This window comes from Polypterus senegalus, chromosome 3 (assembly GCF_016835505.1).
Source record: "Polypterus senegalus isolate Bchr_013 chromosome 3, ASM1683550v1, whole genome shotgun sequence".
Classification (NCBI taxonomy): domain Eukaryota; kingdom Metazoa; phylum Chordata; class Cladistia; order Polypteriformes; family Polypteridae; genus Polypterus; species Polypterus senegalus.
Window position 1 is genome coordinate 101,153,884 of NC_053156.1, and position 22,571 is coordinate 101,176,454.

Genomic DNA, 22,571 nt, shown 5'->3' on the forward strand with positions numbered 1-22,571 from the left:
TTTAGCAGACACTCTAATTTAATGTGACTTACGAAAGAAGTCAGCATAATCAAGTAAACATCAGACCGGGAGCAGATTGTTCCATCATCCAGGAGCTACACATGAAAAGATACAGGTACACTGAGGTAGCATCACTATATGTCGTTCAACAGCAGACCATAGTGGTCGAGAAGGAGCATGTGACTTGAAAAGTGTCTTAATATGAATCGCCGGAAGAGGCTCGATGACAAATGCTGTTGCTCCTGCCAGCAGAGAGTTGTAGTAGTTCAGATATGACAAGACCAAAGCCCGGGCCAGGAGTTGTGATGCTTAGAGTATTCTGTCAGATACAGTCTAATCTTGTGGATATTGTACAGAGAAAATCTGAAAAACCAAGAGACCATATCAACATGGTCCCTGAAGGCAAGCTGGTTTCCAATTGCCACCCCAAGGTTTCGTACCAACTTGGCAGGTGTAAGTAATAGTGAGCCAAATTGAACAGATATGGGGTGCTGAATAGATTGATGATCTGAGATAACAAGAAGGCCTGTCTTTGCCAGCATGAGCTGGAGATGGTGTTCTTTTATCCAAGATACAATATCAGTGAGACAGGCAGATATTCTAGATGATAACATGTATTGCTCTGCAGGTAACAACAGGTATAGCTGTGTATCATTAGCATAGCTCCTTCTTCTTCTTTTACTTTCGGCTGCTCCTGTTATGGACTGGATAATAGGGCCTATTGAGGAGGTGTACAGAAAGAAGAGGACAGGGTCCAGCACTGATCCTTGGGTCACCCCAGTGCTTACCAGGACACACAGTAAAATCTGCCAAAGAGGTGCGACTCAAACAACCTGAGTGGAGTTCCAGTGATGCCAAGGTCAGAGAGGGTGACAAGGAGTATCTGATGGTTGACTATGTCAAAGGCAGAGGAGAGATCTACTAGAATGAGAACAGATGACATGTTGGCCTGCTGTAACATGTTCGACAATGATGAGAAAGCCTGCCTTGGCGGAGTTGCCCTTCATGAATCCTGACTGACTAGGATCAAGCAGTCTGTTCTGTAGAAGAAAGGATGAGACTTTGTTAGAGTCAGCACTATTAGTGTTGGATATAAAGGAGAGGAGTGACACTGGTCTGTAATTACCTAATTGAGATGGGTCGAGAGTTGACTTCTTGAAGAGAGGAGTCAGAAGGGCCTGTGTGAACAATGTAGGAAAAGTACCTGCGCTGAATGAGCTTTTGACAACACAGAACACTTTGCTATACAGTACACAAGTTAATAATCAAAATGAACCAAGGTGTAAACAGTTAGTTTTTAAAACAAATGTGTAAAACCTAGAAGTTACTCGCCTAGCCAGGAACTGCAAACTGCTATTTAAATACCTTCACTAGGTGCTGCAAATATCGAAGCAATTAGCAAGACAAAGCAAGTGGGCAGGCAGCACTTGCGAAAAAGACTGAAACTGAAAGCAAAGAAACAAATGATGTGGACTGATTGCTAGAGTAAGCACCGAAATGCAAACCAGATAATGCGCTAAAAAAACTTTAGCAAAATACAAATATTTCTATACACAAGTTAATAATCAAAATGAACGAAGCTGAAAGCACTTACCACTCACAAAATCAGAGAAAGAAAATGCTGCATAAGAGAAACTGAAGCAATCATTTCTGACATTTTCGATCACGGAATGTTCATCCAGTCATCAAATCTGCATTTTCATCTGCAGACTTTTGCTGAACTGGGGATCATCCAAACAAGATCCAGTGCAAGGCAAGAACCAAGACTGGATGGGGTGTAAGTTCTTTATGTGTACACTCATCCATAAACCAACATTTTTTAGATTTGGCCTGTTTAGAGTTGCCAATAAGCTTAACCTGCACATGTTAGGAATACGAGGGGATGCCGGAGATCCCAGAACAAAGAAAATGGGCAAAATACCACTAAAGTGATGACAATACTATAATATCTATTGATGACACACAGGCGTGGATAGTGATTCTTAATATAGTATTTTAATAACTGTAAAAATTGTGTCAGTTTCTCATTAGGTTCTCTCAGTACCACCAAAAAGACCAGAATGCCTTTTTTTAAGAACTTCCTTTTTCCTTCAAAAATCCCACCCACTAACATTCTACAGGAAGTTACCAACAACAGGAATATCAATCAACATCAATATAAATTGAACTTGTTACTGAACATACAATACAGAACAAATACTAGGTATCAAGTTGAAAGCTCTGGAACCATAAGGCAGCAGCACTAGCCATCATACACAATATAAATATAATCCAATTCCAAAGAGAATGTTAAAAGCCAAGCAGACATGGCTTGTTCTTGTAATAGACCATCAAAATGAGAATGTGGTTTTGGAGTAGATGAACAAGTTGGATGTAGGAGTCAATTCAACATGATTATGATCTGTGCAGCCTAACAGTTAGAGCCAAAATGAATGACTGGTCACTAAGGGAGATGTATAGTAGCAAGAAGATGAAAATCAGATGCATAAAGAAGTGAGCAGATGATCTATGGTAAGAGAAGCAGTATGGTTTGTGGTCAGGCAAAAGGATAATACCGTTGTAACAGTAGAGTAGTGGTGAGGTTACCGTATTTGGCTTCAGTATGGATTCAGCAATTTGATTTTAAACCACCAGCCCTGATCACAGGCAACTTGTTTGTTTTTAAGTGTTGCTATAAACAGTAGATTTCTGTACTAATGCAGAATTTATGAATTTTGAAAGAATTGTGAAGAAATGTATGAAATTTGTATAAAGCTTAAAAAACATCCAGATTTTTTTTGTTTGTTTTTTATTTGCTTTATACAATTTCATGTATTAGGAATTTATAATTTTTCGCATATCCCTTTGGTCAGGGCACAGAGTAAGCCATTGTACAGCACCCCTGGAGCAATTGCAGGTTAAGGCCCTTGCTCAAGCGCCCAATGGAGTAGGACCCCTTTTGATAGTAACAGGATTCAAACCTGCAACCTTTCGGATACCAGTGCAGATCCTTAGCCTCAGCCATGGCTACCTCAGATTGTAGTTTTTAGAAAGGGAAGTTTTGAAACGTCTTCAGTGGTTTCAAAGGAATACACAAATGCTATCTAGGTGGACCCATCTCATGTTTTTCCCCCATCTTTGAGAATGAAATAACAAAGCATTTTGTTACCAACACACAGTATCATCTACATTATGCATTTTTCGTAACATTGCCCTGTCTATGTCTTCTGGTCCTTGATCACTTTCCTCCTAAAGAAATCCCTCTCTTACTTCTTGCTTCTGAGTCTCTCTTTCTCTTTGATTGTCTATAAACTACTCCTTCGCAAAATCTCTTCATCACGGATTAATCGATCAAACCTCTCCAATATCAGTAAATGGCTCTGTGCTGTTTAGCTTGTGTGGAGCGGAGTAGCCGGTCATTGATAACGTGGGAAATATTGGATATCCCAAACATAAAAAATGGTCATCTTTTAATCTTTTCAGCCTATCTTCTCAGCCTCTTTTAGTTTCTGGTAAGCAGTGTGGCAGCCGCCTTCTTTTATGGCTGTCCTGGTACCTCCTGAATTTTTCTTTATTTCCCTCACTGGGTTGTGGTAGGGTGCACTGTCCTATCATATTTTGTGTTTTTAAAATCATTTGTAATTATTGCACTTTGATGGTTTCAATGCAAAATTGGTCCCAAAAACTAGTTTCTTCTCAATTTTAAGTTCACTCATTGTTTTTTTGTTTATTTCTTTAATGGCTGTATACCACTATATGCCATATAGAGCTGCTTTGTGTGCAAAATTGGACTGGTACAGCAAATGTTTCCTGGAAATGCTGCTCACTCCTCTGCAGTCTCTCATCACTGCTGGCCATGACATCCAACAAAGACAAGTGTCACTTTGATCCTGTGAGCCACAAAATCTGGAGCAGCAAAACCATAAACGGGATAAAATGAATCATATTTAACTTCAGCAGGCACATTTGGAAATAGAATTGAGCACCAGTAGCGTCTGTGTGGGCAGTGTGACCACATTAGTTGGGAATCTTTACTGACTTGGAGGCAGTAACCACAGAATCAATCATGCAATTGACCAAAAAGGCTATCATCATGGAATAAATAAAATATTAAAAACCAGCCTTAATAATATTTTATATTTTATGAAGTATGAATCATCTATCTATATTTGTTCCCATCCTGCTTTATGAATGTCATGGTTAAGAGAAGCTAAAGTTTATCATGACAGCTTTGGGCACAAGGCAGAAATCATCTCTAGATGGGAAATATAGGCAAACATGAATAAGTCAATTTAGAGTTGATAATTAATCTAACATTCACTTCAAGGAGCACAGAGTGAAGAGCCACATGGACAAAGAGAGAAAGAATAGACTCCTAAAGCAGCCTTGTAATGGATGGCTGTTACCTACCTTGAATGCCAGTAGGATATGCTCTGGTGACCAAGAGTTATATTAAACCATTTAGAAAACAGATGGAATGTACTGTATTTATCTTTTGCAGTCTTTCACCTTAATGAAAGAGACCTTTTGGGCATTTGTCTGTCATAAAATTTCCTTTTCTTCATTCCATATTTTACATCTTTTAAATATATGCATTGCAGTGGGCTGGCGCCCTGCCCAGGGTTTGTTTCCTGCCTTGCGCCCTGTGTTGGCTGGGATTGGCTCCAGCAGACCCCCGTGACCCTGTAGTTAGGATATAACGGGTTGGATAAAGGATGGATAAATATATGCAGATATAACACTACCTGGATTAAGAATTATCCCATTTTCAGATTTAATCATCACCATTATTATCTCTTCTTCTATTAGGTGCTGAAGCAGGACGTCATTTGAATGGCACACAAGGTGTTTTTAATGTCAAAAGAATAGACTGCACACAGATGCAGTAAACCATCTGCCTCTCCCCCATCTGCATTTCAGTAGGACACTTCCTTTAGGGGCTAAGCTGCTTCTGCAACTCTACCTCATATACATGTTTCGGCAACTTGCTTTCTGAATTTGAAGTGATAACCAGAGGTGTAAATAAAAGATGAATTGGAATTTCTTCAGCCCACCCTAGACTAAGAGATGCCTAGAAAGGCATTTGTCTTAAACTTGCAATCATAAGATAAGCTCTTGCTTACTCTGATTGACACACTCATGAATTTCACTTGTATCTGGAAGTTGACTCAGATCCAATCAGCAAAAGCTCCACCCTCTTTGGAGACAGGAAGCTCATCTATTGTCATGGTTTACTTGACAGCATCTTGTATCTTTTTTGGCCTGGAAGCTGCTCTCCTTAGAACTCTTGGAACTAAACACCCTGGTAGAACCACTAGCTCTAAGATCATCATTTTCAAGCAAATATTTTGATTTGAGCCAATGTGAAGAACAATGTAGGTCCACAATGTGCTGGACATCTCATTGGAAAGGCTTGGTATTGTAAAACTGCCTTATCTGTGCCATGATAATCAGATGTCTAAGCAGCTACTAAACAGACAGCTAAACCTTTTCATGTTTAACTGTTACTGTGTAATAAGCTTATGAATTACTATATCGGGTAAACTTGTAGCTTTTGGAAGCTTTTGACTAATTTGAAAACAAAAGAGCTTTGAGTCGGAGCACATCATAAACCCTCAAATACCCACAGATATGTATTGGTGCAAAGGTGAGGTGACTGTGATGTCACACTAAAATTTCAAAGGATACACATAAAACAAAAAGAGACGCTTGTGAAAAATCAAGAAACTTCTAAACAAGCTAATAGCGGCCTCGTCTGTCTGCCTAGTCACTCTATCTTCCCATCTCTTCTCTCAATATACATAGTATACACTATAAGCAGTTCTCGTATTTCATTAATTCTGGTGTTCATGAACAAATTGTTTTATACTGTTTCTTTCTATGGATTCAAATATGTGTGCTTTGGTCACTTTGATGTAAATTTAACCCACCCGGTACCCATATGTCAGTCACAACAGCTCAAAAAAGTTGAATCTTATCCTGATGAGTTATTAAACTTAGAATTAAGTGCCTTATGTTTTTGACAATTTTATTCAAACATTTTTAGTATTTTATTTAACTTTATGACACATAGAGCCTAGAGTAAATAAATATTCTCTGATCCAAAAATGATTCAAGTCTTGAGCTCCCTAAAGTTATGACTTTTACATAAGAAAAATTATGACCTGGTGAAAAGTGAGCTAGAAAGGACCACATCTAGTACTCAACCATCCTCTCAGCAGTTAAATAACAAACAACATCTCAGGAGCTCTGGTCAGCACCACTGGTACATTAGCAGGAAGCCACATAAGTGAAATACCAACCATTGTGGTGAAAAGACAAACTTATCTATAAGCACACAAGTCTAATCAAGACAAGCTAATACACCAGAGAGGAAATTACATGGGAAGAAACAATCTGCATTCACTGAAATATTGAAGTGGGTTAAAAATGCTAAAATTATACTAGTGCCAAACATTGTTCATACAGAATAGAGAAAAAAAAATTCCTGTATATGAAATATGATCACACCTTCTGTTGCTGTCTTGTAAGTTAATCCTACATTTGGTGGTAATTCTAACAAATGTGCATTAAGTTAGTGATTTAAAGAACATAACAGACAGATCAGGCTTTGTTAATAGAGAAGTTTGTTTGCAAATAATTGGAATCTTTTGTATTAGATTATAGGAAGGACAAGGTCAATACAGTGGGGGAGCATAAGTACCTGTCAGAACTCAGAGTATAGTGCAGTTTCTTCTGGAGTAGGGGGCTTGCGTGGAGTCAGAATGTTCACCTGAAATTATCTCTCACCGTCCAGAAACTCCTCCGACAGGTTGGGGCGCGGGCCTGTCCTGGGTCACAGTTCGCCCTGAAAAAGACAAACACAACAAGGGCAGGGAGGCGCATCCCCAACACCACTCCCTGGCGTCATCCGTCAGCGTATACGGACAGCTCCTCCACCTGTGACCACTGCTATTACAAGTTAAGCACCGGTGCTTCCCTCCATGTCCCCGTTCCCTCCGGTCATGGCAACAGGATGGGTTTCTGTGATCCACCTGGTCTACAGCCAGGCTTGGGGCTTCCCTCTGTCCCCGCAGAGAGCGGCTCTCAAAAGAGGAAGTGTGCACAGGCCTAACCTGCCCCTTGTCAGGAGGTCCGGACCTCTGTCTCCGGTTCCTCCTTCTTCTACTCAGGGATGCAAGGATGGTCTGGGTCTCCTTATGGGACAAAAAGAGACCCCTCGCCGTCTGCGTCCCTGTGGACCTCAGCGAGGCTGCTGCCGGCTTTTGGAGTGGTATGTTTCGGCAACTGGCACTCACCAGCCAGCTCCTTGCACACCCCCACACCGAACTCGCCCCTACAGCACAATTGGCGACTCGCCCCATGTCCACTGTAGGAGGCTTGGCTACTTGGTGACCGGAATGAAATGATACCGGCCCACCCTATCTCGCATTACACTACGTGCAGGGCCCTGGTACACACCCCCTTCCCTCTTACCTCGGTTGGATGGGACCTCCAGGGCTTTCCCCGCAGCCTACTGCCTCAGGCCACTCCCCACGGGCTGGGACTCCAGGTGCTCCTTATCAAACTGGGATCTTCTCTGCAGCAGCGGGCTTCCGGTCCTTCTCGGACTTTGCCCCGCCATCGGCTCCGGGAGCAACGTCCTCCGGCCAGCCAAACACCTCTGGAAACCTTGCGTCCAGGCAGCTTCCATGGCCTGGCTGGTTCTGTAGGCCCGCCGACGGGCTTCTTTAGTCTGCCCGCTGTCGTCAGGCCATGCCTGGCTGTCTTCTTGCCCATTGGGAAGTGTGGTGTCCCCAGGGTCCTAGTGCAACCAACCACAGGACTGCTTCTCTTCCAAACATGTGTGAGTGTCGCGGGAGCGCGGCGTTCCTTGTGCTGGGCTACTTTACAAATTATTTTTAGGGGGTCCCTGCCTTGAGGCAGACAGAGGGTCCCATCTGGGATGCCATGTAAAAGATAGCCCGGCCACAGACAGACACAACAATGCAATGTCCACCACATACACGTTTATTTACAATTATTACTTACATTTATTTACACAGTCCAGTCATTGGTTCTCCTGGCTGCCTCCACTCCTGTCTTGCAAGCTCTGTCCTTCTTCTTCCCGACTGCAGCACCCTGAACACGTGGAGCTGACTTTTAAGGCATCTCTCGAGTCACATCACATTGCATGGCTTCCAGACACTGAGCTCCCAGTAATGTGTTATCGCATCCTAACAGCGAGACCTCAAATCCGCAGAGAGGTATACATAAACAATAATGTAAAGAAAAAAAATATTGCATCTCGAGCAGTGAAAGAACCATATCAGTATGATCTCTGCAGTAAATAACCTCCGAAAAGTAAACTGTGATATAAGGAAAGAAATTGATTGAGGAAGCAAAACATTGAAAACATAATGTGATCTGTAATAGTATTACATTTTTTATGTTGAGAAGTAATGTCTAGTTTATACTGACAAATGCCTCTAAAGACTGATTACACCTGTCAAGTTTGTCATTCATGTGCTGTACTGTCTGTTGATTTCATGTTTCTGCATACTTTGTGACACTCAATGAATTTATGCAGGTTTTCATATTGTACATGCTCATAAATCTTTTATTCATTAATTGATCATTTTGTAATACCAAATGTAAAGTCTAAACAAGGAGTCCACAATCACAGTCCTGGAGGGCCGCAGTGGCTGCAGGTTTTTGTTCTAACCTGGTTGCTTAATTATAAAGCAATTCTTGCCAATAATTTAATTTCATGGCTTGTTAGTGCTTTAACTCTGCCATGTCAGGTCATTCTCATATCCTAGATTTTCTTCCACTTTCTAAGGATATCATCCAAATGATTTGAAGGCTAAAATGGATGAGTAATTCTCAGTCCTTCACTTTTTTCTCTTCACTTTCCTTCCAGGTATATAATTAAACCCAATAGTGCATGATAAATACACACAGGTGTAAATGATAACAAGTTAAATGGAGAAATGCTGGTCTCTTTTGTCATTTGCATTTTATTGCTAATTAGAAGCAATTAAAAACCAAGAATACAGCTGTTTAAGACTAAAATAAGCAATAAGGGTTCAAAATCTTAATGAGTGAGCAGAGTGTTACTTGAGCAATAAGGGTTTCTTATTAAGCAATTGAGTTGGAGCAAAAACCTGCAGCCACTGCTGCCCTCCAGGATCATGATTGAGGACCCCTGGTCTAAACTATTCATCATCCATTGCAGTAATAAAAGTTATTGTAAAGTGTTACCAACTAAAGACACAGTACAATAAAGGATATGACATGATTCCAATAAAACACTTTCTCACATTAAAGTCCTTCCATTAGAACCACCTCCTTGTTTGTGTTGTAACTCTTCTAAAATTTGGAGCGGAATTTTAAAAAGGACAATTCATTTTCTGAGTCTGATACTATTTGAGTAATGTTTTGTTTCCATATGAGTCGAATTTTAGAGTCCTGCAGCAGGACTTATGAGTCACAGAGGTAATCAGTTGTGTCGCTTTACTGCAGCATGTTTTAAGTTCTTCCATTGAATTAATGAACTGTTATGAATTTTTTAGAATTCATTGGACCAAAATGAGCCTATGCATAAGTGATGCTGTTTTTTGTGAAGTTGTGAAATAACAGTACTAGTGAATAATGTAAGAATTGCAGCCTGTACATCTCAAACTGGGTCAGAAGCCTCTCTTCTTATGTACTGCTCTCTTCTAAGAAGCACCTTCACAATATAGGTCAACCTGAAATTGTGTCAGGGCATTCAAAAAGTACCTTAGACAAGACATAGAGGTTTCTGTCTATTAAGACTTCCTGTTCTCAAGAATAATCACCCTAAATGCAAAAAAGTTCTACATGAAATGTAACATGTTAATGTGTGCTTTTTAACATTTCAGGACGTAACCATTGGGACTAAACTCAAATGAAATGAATATGCTAAAAATCTACAGCACTGTGAGCCAAATAAATTAAGTGACTTGATCTAAATGGTGATTCCAAGAAACAGCTGACTTCATACAACAACAGAGCTCAATGCAGATAGATAGATAGATAGATAGATAGATAGATAGATAGATAGATAGATAGATAGATAGATAGATAGATAGATAGATAGATGCCTCCTCATTTAATAAAAGAAAGAGTGGCATCAGTGGAAGACATTAAGCTTTGTTATCTACTGTGTAATTCTTGTGCAAGCAAGTGGCATGTCATTCATACAAGTGGAATGTCTATGTTGGAATGAACTCACAATGATTGGATCCAGCACATAGTGTCTTTTTCTTTCTGTATGAATGTCTGCCACAAGTGTCAGTGGTAGTCAGGTGCTGGTACCACTCAGAGGAAGCCATTCAGTTGCAGTGGCCAGATTTACAAAAGCACATACTGTAGTTTACTTCACAATTGTGTGTGCCAGGGATATATGTCAAAAATAAGTGTGCATTTTTCCATCAATTTTCTTAACATATATTTTAAAATGCATTACAGGGGGTTAGACTCTATCATGCCAGCTCTAGGCACTAGCAAAAAATAAAACTTCAAACACATGACAATAATGCGAAACACACTCATCCCTGTCAAAGTACTGTCACCTCTTTACCTAACATGTCAGCACACACTCTAAAATATAACCAGCTGGAAATAAGATCAAGGAGTTGGTAGTGGTAGACGAAAAGGACTGAGGCTGTGTTTGGTGAGTTGTTGCGTGCGAGCACATGAGCAGGCAGTGCACATGCCTTGAGAGCGACAGTGGACGCAGGATGAGTGTTACAGTTGGTGGGCGTGGCTCTGTCGAGCGTATCCCATGGTCTTAGAGTTGGCGGGCGGGGCTCTGTGTCTTGCTTGCGCTCACTGTCTTGCGTGCCCTTAGTGAATTATATGTGCATGTTCTTTAATAAAGCAGAACACGCAGTAACTAATATTTTTCATCTTAGACTATGACAATGTGCACCAGGGCCATGTTCTACACTACTGTATTTTGTGCCGCTAATCCTTACAGCTTTTTCATGGCTGTCCTTTTTATTTTGACAGATGCATTAAAGTACAGGAGGTGGTTCCAAGATTCTTCTTGTGCTTGCTACACAACTATCTGTTCAGGTATGAAAAATGAGAAAGCCATTCATAAGCTGTATTCTTTTTTTTGTTAATTGTTTAGCCGTGTACATCAACTGAGGAGCAGAATCTCCTCGGCACTCCCAATCTTTCACGCTTCCTTTTAATCCTTCTGTGGCTCACTTACATATATTACAAGATTGTAAATTAAGGGTCACAGTATGGGGACGTAGCCAATTCTGACAGAATCGGCTACAGTGAAGCACCAGCTGGTCCATCGCAGGGCTCATTCATGCAAACAACGACACTAACACAGGGCCAATGTGGAATTACAAGTTAATCTGACATGCACATGAGAATTATGGGATGAAGAGTAAAGGACCCAGTGACAATTCTAAACCAAAATGGGGAAAAATGCGGACTCCACAGTGACTTGGCCTGGATTTCAAACTCAAGAGTTTTGAGGTAGCAGAGATAACTGCCGTCCCATCAAGTCCTTAAGAAGCCTGATATGAAATGAGCCTTATATTTTAGTACAGCATTTGCTTTGCCCAGTGACATCAGTGAAAGTGGAGCAGCTCCTTTGCCATTCAGCTTCACGCCAATAGGGGTGGCTATTATTTTTGTAAACTAAGAGGTAGCCATGGATATGGGGACATTACATATAATAAGAGCTATGTGGTCATTTATATTGCCCTCACACTCTTAACACATGATTATTTGATTGTCCATGCTTGTGCCCTATAATGGACTGGCATCCTGCCCAGGGCTATTCCTTGTTTTGTGCCCATTGCAGCTCAGGTTCTTCTCAACTCTATAAAAAAAAGAGATCAATTTACCATATAAACAAATGAAATCCCCAGTTGCATCTTTTGTTTTGACAGAACAGTTTAAACAGCTACACCAGCGTCAATAAATGTGGCTCATGTTTCCATCTCCCGTACAGGTTCTAACTTAATAGCAAGTAATAAATCTCTTTGAGGATATGCAGACAATCTTGAGGGCTAGAGGCTGTCCAGATGTTTCTGAAATGATTCACTGTGTGGGGTTTGTTTATTTCAGCCATCCCGGCACATTTTCATTTTCAGCTTGGGAGGTATAACAAAGCTTAAGAACAGCAACTTGCATGCAGCACCTCTGTTAGTTCTCTCTGACCTCTGCACCGGCGTAGGCTGGTTTTGTACGTGTGCTCTTTCCTCAGTTCCTGCCTTGGCTCAACAATTTCTTTTGCAAATATTTTTGTTACCTTAATATCTTCCTCTGATGCTGCCATTTACTCCTTTTGAAAGGTTGAATATGACATCAGACCTGCTGCCAGCTGAAATCCTTAAGTGAAGTGTTTATTTTAACTATATTCCTTTTACAAATTAAAACACAAGTGGCGTACATAAGTGATGTTAGTTTGTTAGTCAAAACAGATTTATTAAGAATTAGATTATAAAGAATAAAAAATAACAGAACATAATATACTCAAAGTCACTAAATTCAGTTTAGATTTGTTGGGGGCTTGAGACCAGCCAGGCATCACCAGGTAAAAGGCAGAACTTTAACCTGGATGGGGTGCCAATCGATAATAGGGCACAAGCACACACACTCACCTGCACACACACAGAAACACACACTAGTACAATTTAGTACCAATGATTATTCTAACAAGCATGTGGTTGAGATGTGGGGGTACCCAGAGGACATCCCACAAAGACACGGGAATGCGCTGACTTTAGGCGCTTTCCTCCTGCAGGAACTTTGTTTTCAGGAACCATTGAGTTCCTGTACAATGTTCAGTGTCCTGTATAATATATGGGAAGAAGACCCATTTCTCCTTGTGCTATCCCTTTGACGCACAGTTTAAATTTACAAATAAAACAATTCAGGTGTGATTAGGTCACATTGCAGACTTTCATTTAAGGGTATTTGCATACATTTTGGTCTCACCATGTCAAACTAACAACACTTTTTCTACATGGTTCCCCCATTTCAGGGCACCATAATATTTGGTACATAGCAATGGGAGGTAAATTAAAGCAGTCATATTTAGCACTTTGTTGCATATCCCCTGCTTGCAATGACTGCTTGAAGTCTACAATTCATAGACATCATCAGATGCTGAAAATCTTCTCTGGTGATGATCTGCTAAGCTTCTAATGCAGCCATCTTCAGCTCCTGCTTGTTTTGGGGGCTTATATCCCTAAGTATTCTCTTCAGCATATGGAAGGGTTGCTCAATTGGATTTAAATTAGGTTGTTTACTTTGTCATTTTACAATTTTCCATTTTTAGCTTTGGAAAAACTTTGTTGCCTTAGTAGTTTGTCTGGGATTATTATCTTGTAGTAGGATGAAGTGCTGTCCAATGAGTCTAGAGGAATTTACTGGAACTTGAGCAGATAAGATGTTTCTGTACAGCTCAGAATTCATTGTGTGACTGCCATCAGAAGTTACATCATTAAAGAAGTTAAGTGTGCCAGTACCTGTGGCAGCCATACCTGCACAAACCATAACACTCCCACCACCATGTTTAACAGATTAGGTGGTCTGCTTTGGATCTTGGGCAGTTCCTTTTCATCTCCACACTTTGCTCTTGCCATCACTCTGATTCAGGTCCATCTTTGTCTCGTCTGTCAACAAGACATTTTTCTACAACTCTGAAGTTTCTTTTAGGTACTTTTTCACAAATATAATCTGGTCATCCTGTTTTTTTGGCTAACTAGTGGTTTGCATCTTGCAAAGTGGCTTCTGTATTTCTGTTCATGAAGTCTTCTATGGATAGTCGTCTCTGACACATGCACATCTACCTCCTGAGGACTGTTTATGATCCGTTGGACAGGTATTTGGGGCTTTTTCTTTACCATAGTGAGGACTCATCTATTGTCAGCAGTGGAGGTCTTCCTTGCCCTACCAGTCCTTTTGTGGTTACTGAGCTCATAAGTGTGTTCTTTCTTCTTAATGATATTCAAGACAGTAATCCTAAGGCTTTATCAAGGTCTTGAATGGTGTAATTCTTGTTTTTCAACCTTATAATGGCTCCTTTGACTTCGATTGGCACAGCTCTTGACCTCATATTTAATAATGGCAACGACAGACTCTAAAGAGTAGAAGCAAACCTATAGGGTGGTCCAGATCTAATTATGCAATTTTCATTACGCTATAACTTAAGTTTATTACAGTCAACCCTCGTTTATCGCGGTTAATCCGTTCCAGACTCTGCCACGATAAATGAATTTCCGCGAAGTAGGATTCTTTATTTATAAATCGAATATTTTCGCAGTTAGAGCATAGAAAACCTGTTTACGACCTTCTAAATACTGTACATAGAGAATTCACAAAAAATCTTTTTTGTTGCAGATAGATGGCAGCACCTGCCCTGCATTCCAAAATGACAGGGATCCGGTTGTCAGTCAAACAGTGGGTGCGTTGTGTTCGCCTTTTCATAATTGCATAATTAGATCTGGACCACCCTGTAGGTATCTTATTCCTCAATTAATGAAGGCAATGAAACACACATGAGTTGTCCCAACCATTATGGTGACCTGAAATGGGGGAAGCCTGGCCACTGTATTGTGTTGTATTCCCACCACACAACAAGAAGTGTAACATTTATGCAAAGTATGTACCATGCAAAGAAGAGTGATGCAGTGCAAAGTGCGATGCTATTGGGATTTCATGGGGAACATTCTCACCTTATTGCTTTGGACCAATTGTGACCTCAAGAGGGAGATTGTTGCTTTGATGCGGTGCATGATGTGGCACACCAGGAAGGTGGCTATGAAGAGTAATGCAGTGCGAGTGCAGCACTCCTTCACTGACGACTCTCCAAAGTCCAAACTACTAATAGATTTGAAAGATGTCACTAAGTGCTTGTTTTCAACCAATCAGCAAAATTCATTGCCCAAGCCACACCCACAAGTTTTTAGTTGTATAAAAAGGACACACCCAGGAGTAGGAGCTATAAAAATTACCAAGAACTATCTTCCAGGAGATACAAATAGCCTGAGTTCCTGCAGTGGGAATGTTACAAAAATTCTTGGGTTTGTAAAAAGTCCCTGTGGTGGGATAGTACATCATGTACAGACAGTGACAAGGGACAAGATTTGAACTCAAAATGCTAAATTGAAGTTGCAGCAGTGCTGATCACTGTGCCACCTGGGTAGGAAATAACAGCAGATAATTATATATCCTTCGATTACTGAACATGGCTAATCAGTTAAGAGTCATGATGTCCAGATCAGCAGCAACAGGCTCAAGTCCTGGCATAATACCGATTTTTAATATTAACGTTTTATGATCTTTTTTGAATAAAAATAAATTATAATAAAACCAGAAAAATAATCATAAAATAACTAAATATTTGGATTAAATAAAAGTTAAGTGTAACTATTAAAGTGGGTGTAAATCCCATCAAAGACAGAGGGTGCAGTTTTGATTAAAATCCCATGGGGCAGTGTATTACTAATTTGACTAGTTAAAAGTGCCTGGGCACGTTGTTTCCTGTGGCCATATTACTTATTATATTTTGCACATTAACTAATCTACACCAATTCAATATCTATTATTCTTTTGTATGTCTTGCATACCTGTTCAGAGTCCTCTACAGGTACAAGGGGCATTGTTTTAGATCAATGAATTGATTTTGATCAAGAATGGTAACTACTTTGAGTACTTTTTTTCATTATATTTTAGGGAATGTGATTCCATAATTTTTATGAGGAGCCATATTTAATTGTACTGCAATATTACTTTACTTCAGGCTAATACTACCCTACAATAGGCCTTCATGTCCACTTACAGGCTCACATTTCACCAGCAGGTTCTTTGTGATTGTTATGATTTCAAATGGACTGATGATGTGATTTAACCAGAGGGAAAGCCAAAGTTAGTGCCAGGAAAAGGTGAAATGGTTGCAAAACAGCCTGCCTGAAAAACAAACAAATGGTCATGGACAAAAGATTGAAATACTCGAGAAGAAATGAGAATCTTATGAGACCTAGAAAATTGCTCAGTAAACAAGTGTTAAATGATACTTAGAGGTTTATTTACAGAAGCTGCAATCAAATCTAAACATCTTTAGGAGGTGGTTGAGTAGCTAGAGGAAATTGTCACTGGGAATAAAGTTTCACTAACCCTGGTCTTTGTTTTTGGCTTTCTCTTAAGCAGTTACCCTGATGTACTGACTGTCTAACATCAAGAAAACCCAAAAGAATACAGTATCACCCCCATACCATACCAGTCTTCTTATCTTGGTAGGTAGCAGACTTTACTTTCTTTCTTTTGGCATGTTTGACGTGCTGTGAGTTATTTTTTTCTTTCCTTTCATTTGATACAGAAGATACTAGCAGTTGTACCAAAGGCTAAATATTCTAAAAATACAAAATGTATGTATGTGTTATGATTGCTTTAAAACAATCAACCTGAAAAGAACCGTTTAGAAAAGACGGAGAGGTGGCCAAAAGGGGGAGGTTTGTTAATGAAGGATACTTAGGTGGGCTGCAATGATATCACACATAACATCATCATTGCTCACGCGACTGACAACAGTCATGGCAACGATAAATAACATGGCACTGCCCGGATAAATTCAAGATGATGAAACAATAAAATTAAAGTACAATAAAATAATTATATATATCTAAAAAAATATAATAACCCCACCAAGAAAGTTGAGATGAGAATAAAAATAAGAACAACAATGATATTAAGTTGGAAAAAGAAAGTTGAAAGTTGTGGGCAATGCTGCTTCTGAAAGCGCTGGTGCTACAAAAGATGGGCAGCTCAGACTGTAGAAAGGCAAGGGGGCTTTATCAAAGCTACATACAATCTGGTAGTCTGCCTGCTTACACTGGCATACCACAATGAAAATGTTTAACACTCCAGCAGGTTAGGTGCATTGGCGACTCTAAATTGCCCCTAGTGTGTGCTTGGTGTGCATGTGTGTGTGTGCGCACCCTGCGGTGGGCTGGTGCCCTGCCTGGGGTTTGTTTCCTGCCTTGCACCCTGTGTTGGCTGGGATTGGCTCCAGCAGACCCCCGTGACTATAGCGGGTTATAGGATACTGTATAGTGGGTTGGATAATGGATGGATACCAGCGTGGAGTCTGTTCTAGTATGCAGATGTCAAACATGGTTAGGTATTGGCAAGGTTTTAGGGCAGCTAGACTTTTCTTACAACAATCTCACTATCTAAGATCTAGCAGCCTAAGGTAATCTCAGTTGAGAATATATCAAAAATAACTAGAAAGCTATTTTTATAGGGATTAAAACAAAGATGTTAGGGAGCCATGTAAGAAACCACAGTGGACAAGAAAAAGGGGAAAACCATGTAGTTCATGGAGGAGAACAATGTTGTCAGAAAGTGGAAAGAAGAACTGGAATGAGCTCAGATATGTTGCTAGTGGCCAGGCCAGGTGGAAGAGGTTCTTGATAGAATGAAGGACCACCAGTAAGTAAATAAGCAAAAATAAACCATATACATTACCAGAACTCAGAAGATCACTAAAGTCCTCTTGGGTATATCACATTATTTATAAACTAGCCATATTCCTTCTCTGAGGGCTAACCATCAAATACTCAAGAGGCTGGAATTTTTAATAGCCTATATTTTCTTATACTGGCTTTTCCACAGTTACAGAATCTTGTGTGTAGTCTTTCTTTGAAGTTACTCCAGTCATAACCTCTGGCCACATCATGTAATTATCCATAATCTCTTTTGCCTCGCCTGCATTTTCTCCCCTTGGTTGATCTGTACAGGAATGAACTCTTTTGACCTGCACCTATTCTTAAAGTATAAATCATTTTGGCAATACTGTATATTAACCTGAAATACACAATTGTGAATAACGTCTTTTTGGTAACAACTGATTTATACTACGTTTTATGTGTTAAGTTGACCGTAATGGAGCTGTTTTGAAGATAAATGATAGAAGAAAACTGAAAGTAAATTGAACATAGCATTACCTTTTTCTGACCAATTCCGCAATTAATCCTATCCCTTTCTCCAAATTGTTAAGGAGGATAGTTTATTAATTCCATTAACTCATTTACTGGACATTTACCATCACATTTCTTTTTTTTTTTTCCAGGCAAAATAGAACTGAAGGACAGCAAACTCAGAAATGGAATCAAATTACAGTGAAGATTACTATGATTATACAAATTATTCTTTTGATAGCACTGAATCCAACAACTCACCTTGTAAAATGAGTGAGATCAATGAAATAGTTTACAATATAATAGTTTACATTTATATTATTATTTCTCTCCTGGGCTTTGTAGGCAATAGTTTGGTGATAATAACCTATGCCTGTTATAAGAAGTCCAAGTCTATGACAGACATGTTTCTCCTCAATGTAGCAATAGCAGATATACTGTTTGTCATTTCGCTTCCACTTGAGGTGATACATGTCAAGTACAGCTGGATCATGGGGAATTTCCCCTGCAAGCTACTCAAAGGCATGTACAGTATCAATCTGTACAGCGGCATGTTGCTACTTGCTTGCATAGGTACTGACCGTTATGTTGCCATTGTTCAAGCAAAGAGGTCTTTTAACCTCCGCTCAATCGCATGGTTCTACAGCCTAATAGTTTGTCTGGTGGTCTGGATTTTTGCAGTTGCTGTGTCTATGCCTACTTTCATCTTTACTAAAAGCATACCATTAAAAAACTCTACAGTCTGTGAAAATAGCTTTCCTACGTTACATGCTGTCACTTTAAAAACTGTCATCCCATCTTTACAGATTTCAGTAGGGTTCTTCCTACCTCTTTTCGTCATGATCTTCTGCTATTCCAGAATAATTTGTACTCTTAGCCGCACCCGCAACTTGCAGAGGCACAAGGCGGTGCGTGTTGTCATGGCAGTGATGGTGACTTTCATTTTATGCCATCTTCCTTACAACATTGCCCTTTTGTTTGACATTACAAAAAAATTTAATACCAATTCCATCTGCGAAGAACAAAGGACACTTGTTAAGACTATTATTATTGCTAAGTGTTTAGCGTCTTTCCATGCTTGTCTAAATCCAATTCTCTATGCATTTATTGGAGTGAAATTCCGAAGCCATTTCTGCAAGATAATGAAGGACATTTGCTGCCTACACAAAAGATTTATGCCTGACAGGCAAACATCTCCAGTTACCACAGATGGCTTCATTTCCAGAAAGAGTTCGGGGATGGTTGATATAAACAGTGCATCGTCATTTACCATGTAGGCAGGCAGATCTTTGTGGTCCTGGAAGCAACAGAGAAGAGACAATCAGCTAGCTGTGTATGAGTATATCCAAATGCAGACTTACAAAGACAGTATGCCCACTGCAAGTACATGAACATATTTTTAACTGTCTGCAAATAATACTAAATGACAGCTCACAGAATACACAAACAAATCAAGGAAAATGAATATAGATGTCCAGTTTTATAGCCAAGCTGATGCGGTACTGTACATGTTGTAGAAGAGGCCTCCATATACTGTATTGGTCCTTATTCTTAACTTAGTCAAGGCTGGGTTAAGCAATAAAGAGAAATAACTAAAAACAGTGCTTTAAAGTAACTTTCATTAAGCCAGAGACTATGGACAGAACTGCTCAGCCCAGGATGCAGGAATCCCCAACTCTAGGCCGATAAACCTCAGACCCCAAAAAAGAAGAAATTATCTCAATGAATGTTTAAAATGTAGAAAAACTGTATGTTTTATTACCAAATTTTAAAAAATATAAATATCTTCATTATATAACTTAATTTGTTTATTTCAGTTGACAGAAACCTGAAGTTAATTGTATGGAATCAAGCCATAAAATAGTGGAAACACGTGGATATCTTGAGAAACTCAAGCTACTTCTCTTTATGAATAATGAGAAAAAGAAAAGCATGCACATGTTATACAAGATGGGCTGATGTCATTGTGAGTAAAAGAAGTCATTAAAGGCAGCGCAGAAAGTTTTACAACTAGCAAGACATTTTTCAAAAACTAATGTAATTGTTTAGTTAGTGGTGCAGTGTTGGCTGCTTTTTACAAGATCAGGAAATACAGACCCTGAAAGATGCAAGTCTCTCAACAACTAACTAAGCTGACGGAAATGCTGGAAAGGCAGGTTTTCACTACATGGGAATGGCCCATTTAAATTTGTCTCCAGGATTTTAAAATGACCCACACAAGACATGTTGATATACCATTGTGAGAGCGGCTATTGTACTGTACATTCACTTTTACTCCCAATGTTCCTCTTATAAAGAATCTAATAAAACTGTTGTCCTGATTTCTGTAAAACATTCTGAATATTTATCCTGAACTGACATCACATTATAAAAGTAAATATTCATTTAATTATACTTTAATTTGGGTTTCTCTATATATTGCACACTTTGCATAGTAACAATTATGTAAACAGAGATATTAACTGTAATGGAACAATCTAATTTTATAATGTTCTTATTGGAAGCTGTGTAAACTACTTTAATTGTATAATTTGCCAAATTAAAAATTAACTACACTATTGCAGTGCATATTACACAGGTAATTAGGGAGACAGAACACACTGCAGCATCACATTTTAAAGGCATTTTAAAAAATGATCAATTTTTTTGATGATTTTTTAAAGAAAATGAGCAATTTTTTTCTATAATGACCGGACTTAATAACTTTGTAAATGCACTTCACTTTAAAGAGAGGAAATTCTGTTAATAATCTTTATTAACTTTATAGATTTGGATTGGTGTAATGAAGCATTGAAGGTTTGGGGGTCTGGTGCAGATGAATGCAGTCCTGGAAAGCAGGGCCATTGTGGTGTCTTGCCGGCTGATTTAATCAAATTTTTGGCCTGGGTTAATGCTTAGAATAAGAACTGTAATTAAGTCAAATGAAATAGTTATATAGTAAAAGTAAAACACTTATAGCAATTATGCCTGTCAGCATTACAAATGGAGAAATTATCTGTAAATGAAAAATAATGAAAATATGTGACAGCCTCCCTATGGAATTAACACATTATGTTTAATTTCTTTAACATTTTAAGACCTTTTGTAAAGCAGTTTATAGTCACTGGTAAAAAGCACTTGTCAAATAAAGATTTACCAAATTATGCAAAAAAGTGATATGCACACATCTGGTGTTTTTTATAAATGATACAAATTCAAAAATGGTCATTGTAATCCACTTTAAGCATCACCAAAACCATAATTCTATTTCCAGCTCTATACCAAACTCAGTTAAATAATTACAGATGAGTCTGATTGTGCCTCCTGTTGTATAAATTAAAGCACATATTTACTTTATTTGAATACGTTGTATTATCTTAGGCAGTGCAGTGTGTCACGGATGGCTGGGGGGCGACCTGGCCAGGAAACCCCGGAGGACCGGAGGAGGGCTTACACCCCCCCAGACCACGTGGTGGCAACCGCCCTGGTGGCTATGGGGACCACGGGTATAGAGCTTTGAAGTTTAACCCTGTAGGGGCATGTGGTCACCGCCAGGGGCCGGCCCAATGCCTATAGAGCCCTGGACCTCTGCACATCCGCCAGACCCGGAAGTGCTGGAGGGAAGAGGATCGGGGACACCCGGGTGTGCAGCCAGCACTTCTGCCACACTGGGGAGTGCCGGGGGAAGATTGTCGCGAAAAGGGGCCGCCTCCCTCCGTTCGGGGGGTGGAGTCAGGAGGTCAAAAGACGAGGTCTTGGAGGAGGAAAGGAGGCGGCCTGAAGAGTGAAAGAGGCATTGTGTTGTTGGCCAGGACTTTTGGGGAGTTTTGTGGGTTGTGTGTGCACCTGTAAATAATAGTTGTGTAAATAAACGTGTGTTGGGTTGTACAGAACGATGTCTGCCTATCTGTGTTCACAAGCGATAATGTGCATCATTCAAATAATGTTGAGCCATAGGTGCACTGCTGCCTCACTGCTCCAGATGTGCTTTGCATGCCATCACGGACACTGTCTGTGTGGTGGTGGTTTATTCTTCTCATGTTTAGGTGGGTTTTCCTCAAAGTGGTTGAGCATGAGCTGTTCTGCAAGGATCGCCCACACAACAGAAACCTGATTGGCCATTGATGCCAAAGGAGTCCTTCTTTAGCTGCATTGGCTGATCTGCAACCCAAAGGCCTCACATTTGAATCCTGCTACTTCCATCGCAGGGAGGATGAGCAGCTGAGTGTAGAAGAGTCAACCTGAGTGCATTTCTGAGCAGTCACTTCTCATATGCTATCTAAAGGAAAGGAAAAGAAAGTAATTTTTCTTTGTGGATATTGAGAAAGACACTGATTGAGGTTTTGACTACTGCATTTGGGATAAATACAGTAAATAATATCAAGACCTATTTGGGAAGAAGTTCACACTTCTTACAGACCACTGTACCTCATAACTTTACTTTAGTCTACAGAAATGGGATCCATCTATGGTAGCAACAAAGATTCAATGGTGGGCTTCTATACTTTTTACACCCAACAACACAACAGCATGTAGAGCAGCAGCTCCACCACACCATACCTTTCTCAACTTCCTTTCAGTGTACAACACAATAACCGCACAGATACAGAAGAAGTGTTCTATTTCCAGAATGTGAGAAGACTACCAGTCAGCACA

The 22,571-nt window shown here is 39.7% G+C and overlaps 1 protein-coding gene across 3 annotated transcripts in view; it reads left to right on the top strand.

Moving 5' to 3' along the window:
* The window catches only part of LOC120525424 (C-C chemokine receptor type 6-like), a 48,788-nt gene extending 27,056 nt beyond the window's left edge, over positions 1 to 21,732 (top strand). The window contains exons 2-4 of one of the 3 annotated variants that reach the window (XM_039747692.1): positions 10,996 to 11,061; positions 16,165 to 16,253; positions 18,089 to 21,732. In XM_039747692.1, the coding sequence (XP_039603626.1) occupies positions 18,122 to 19,213 (1,092 nt within the window). In that variant the 5' untranslated portion in view covers positions 10,996 to 11,061; positions 16,165 to 16,253; positions 18,089 to 18,121 and the 3' untranslated portion in view covers positions 19,214 to 21,732. The remainder of the gene's footprint in view (positions 1 to 10,995; positions 11,062 to 16,164; positions 16,254 to 18,088) is intronic. The other 2 variants (XM_039747690.1, XM_039747693.1) reach the window with 2 other exon arrangements.
* Positions 21,733 to 22,571: the final 839 nt, after the last annotated feature.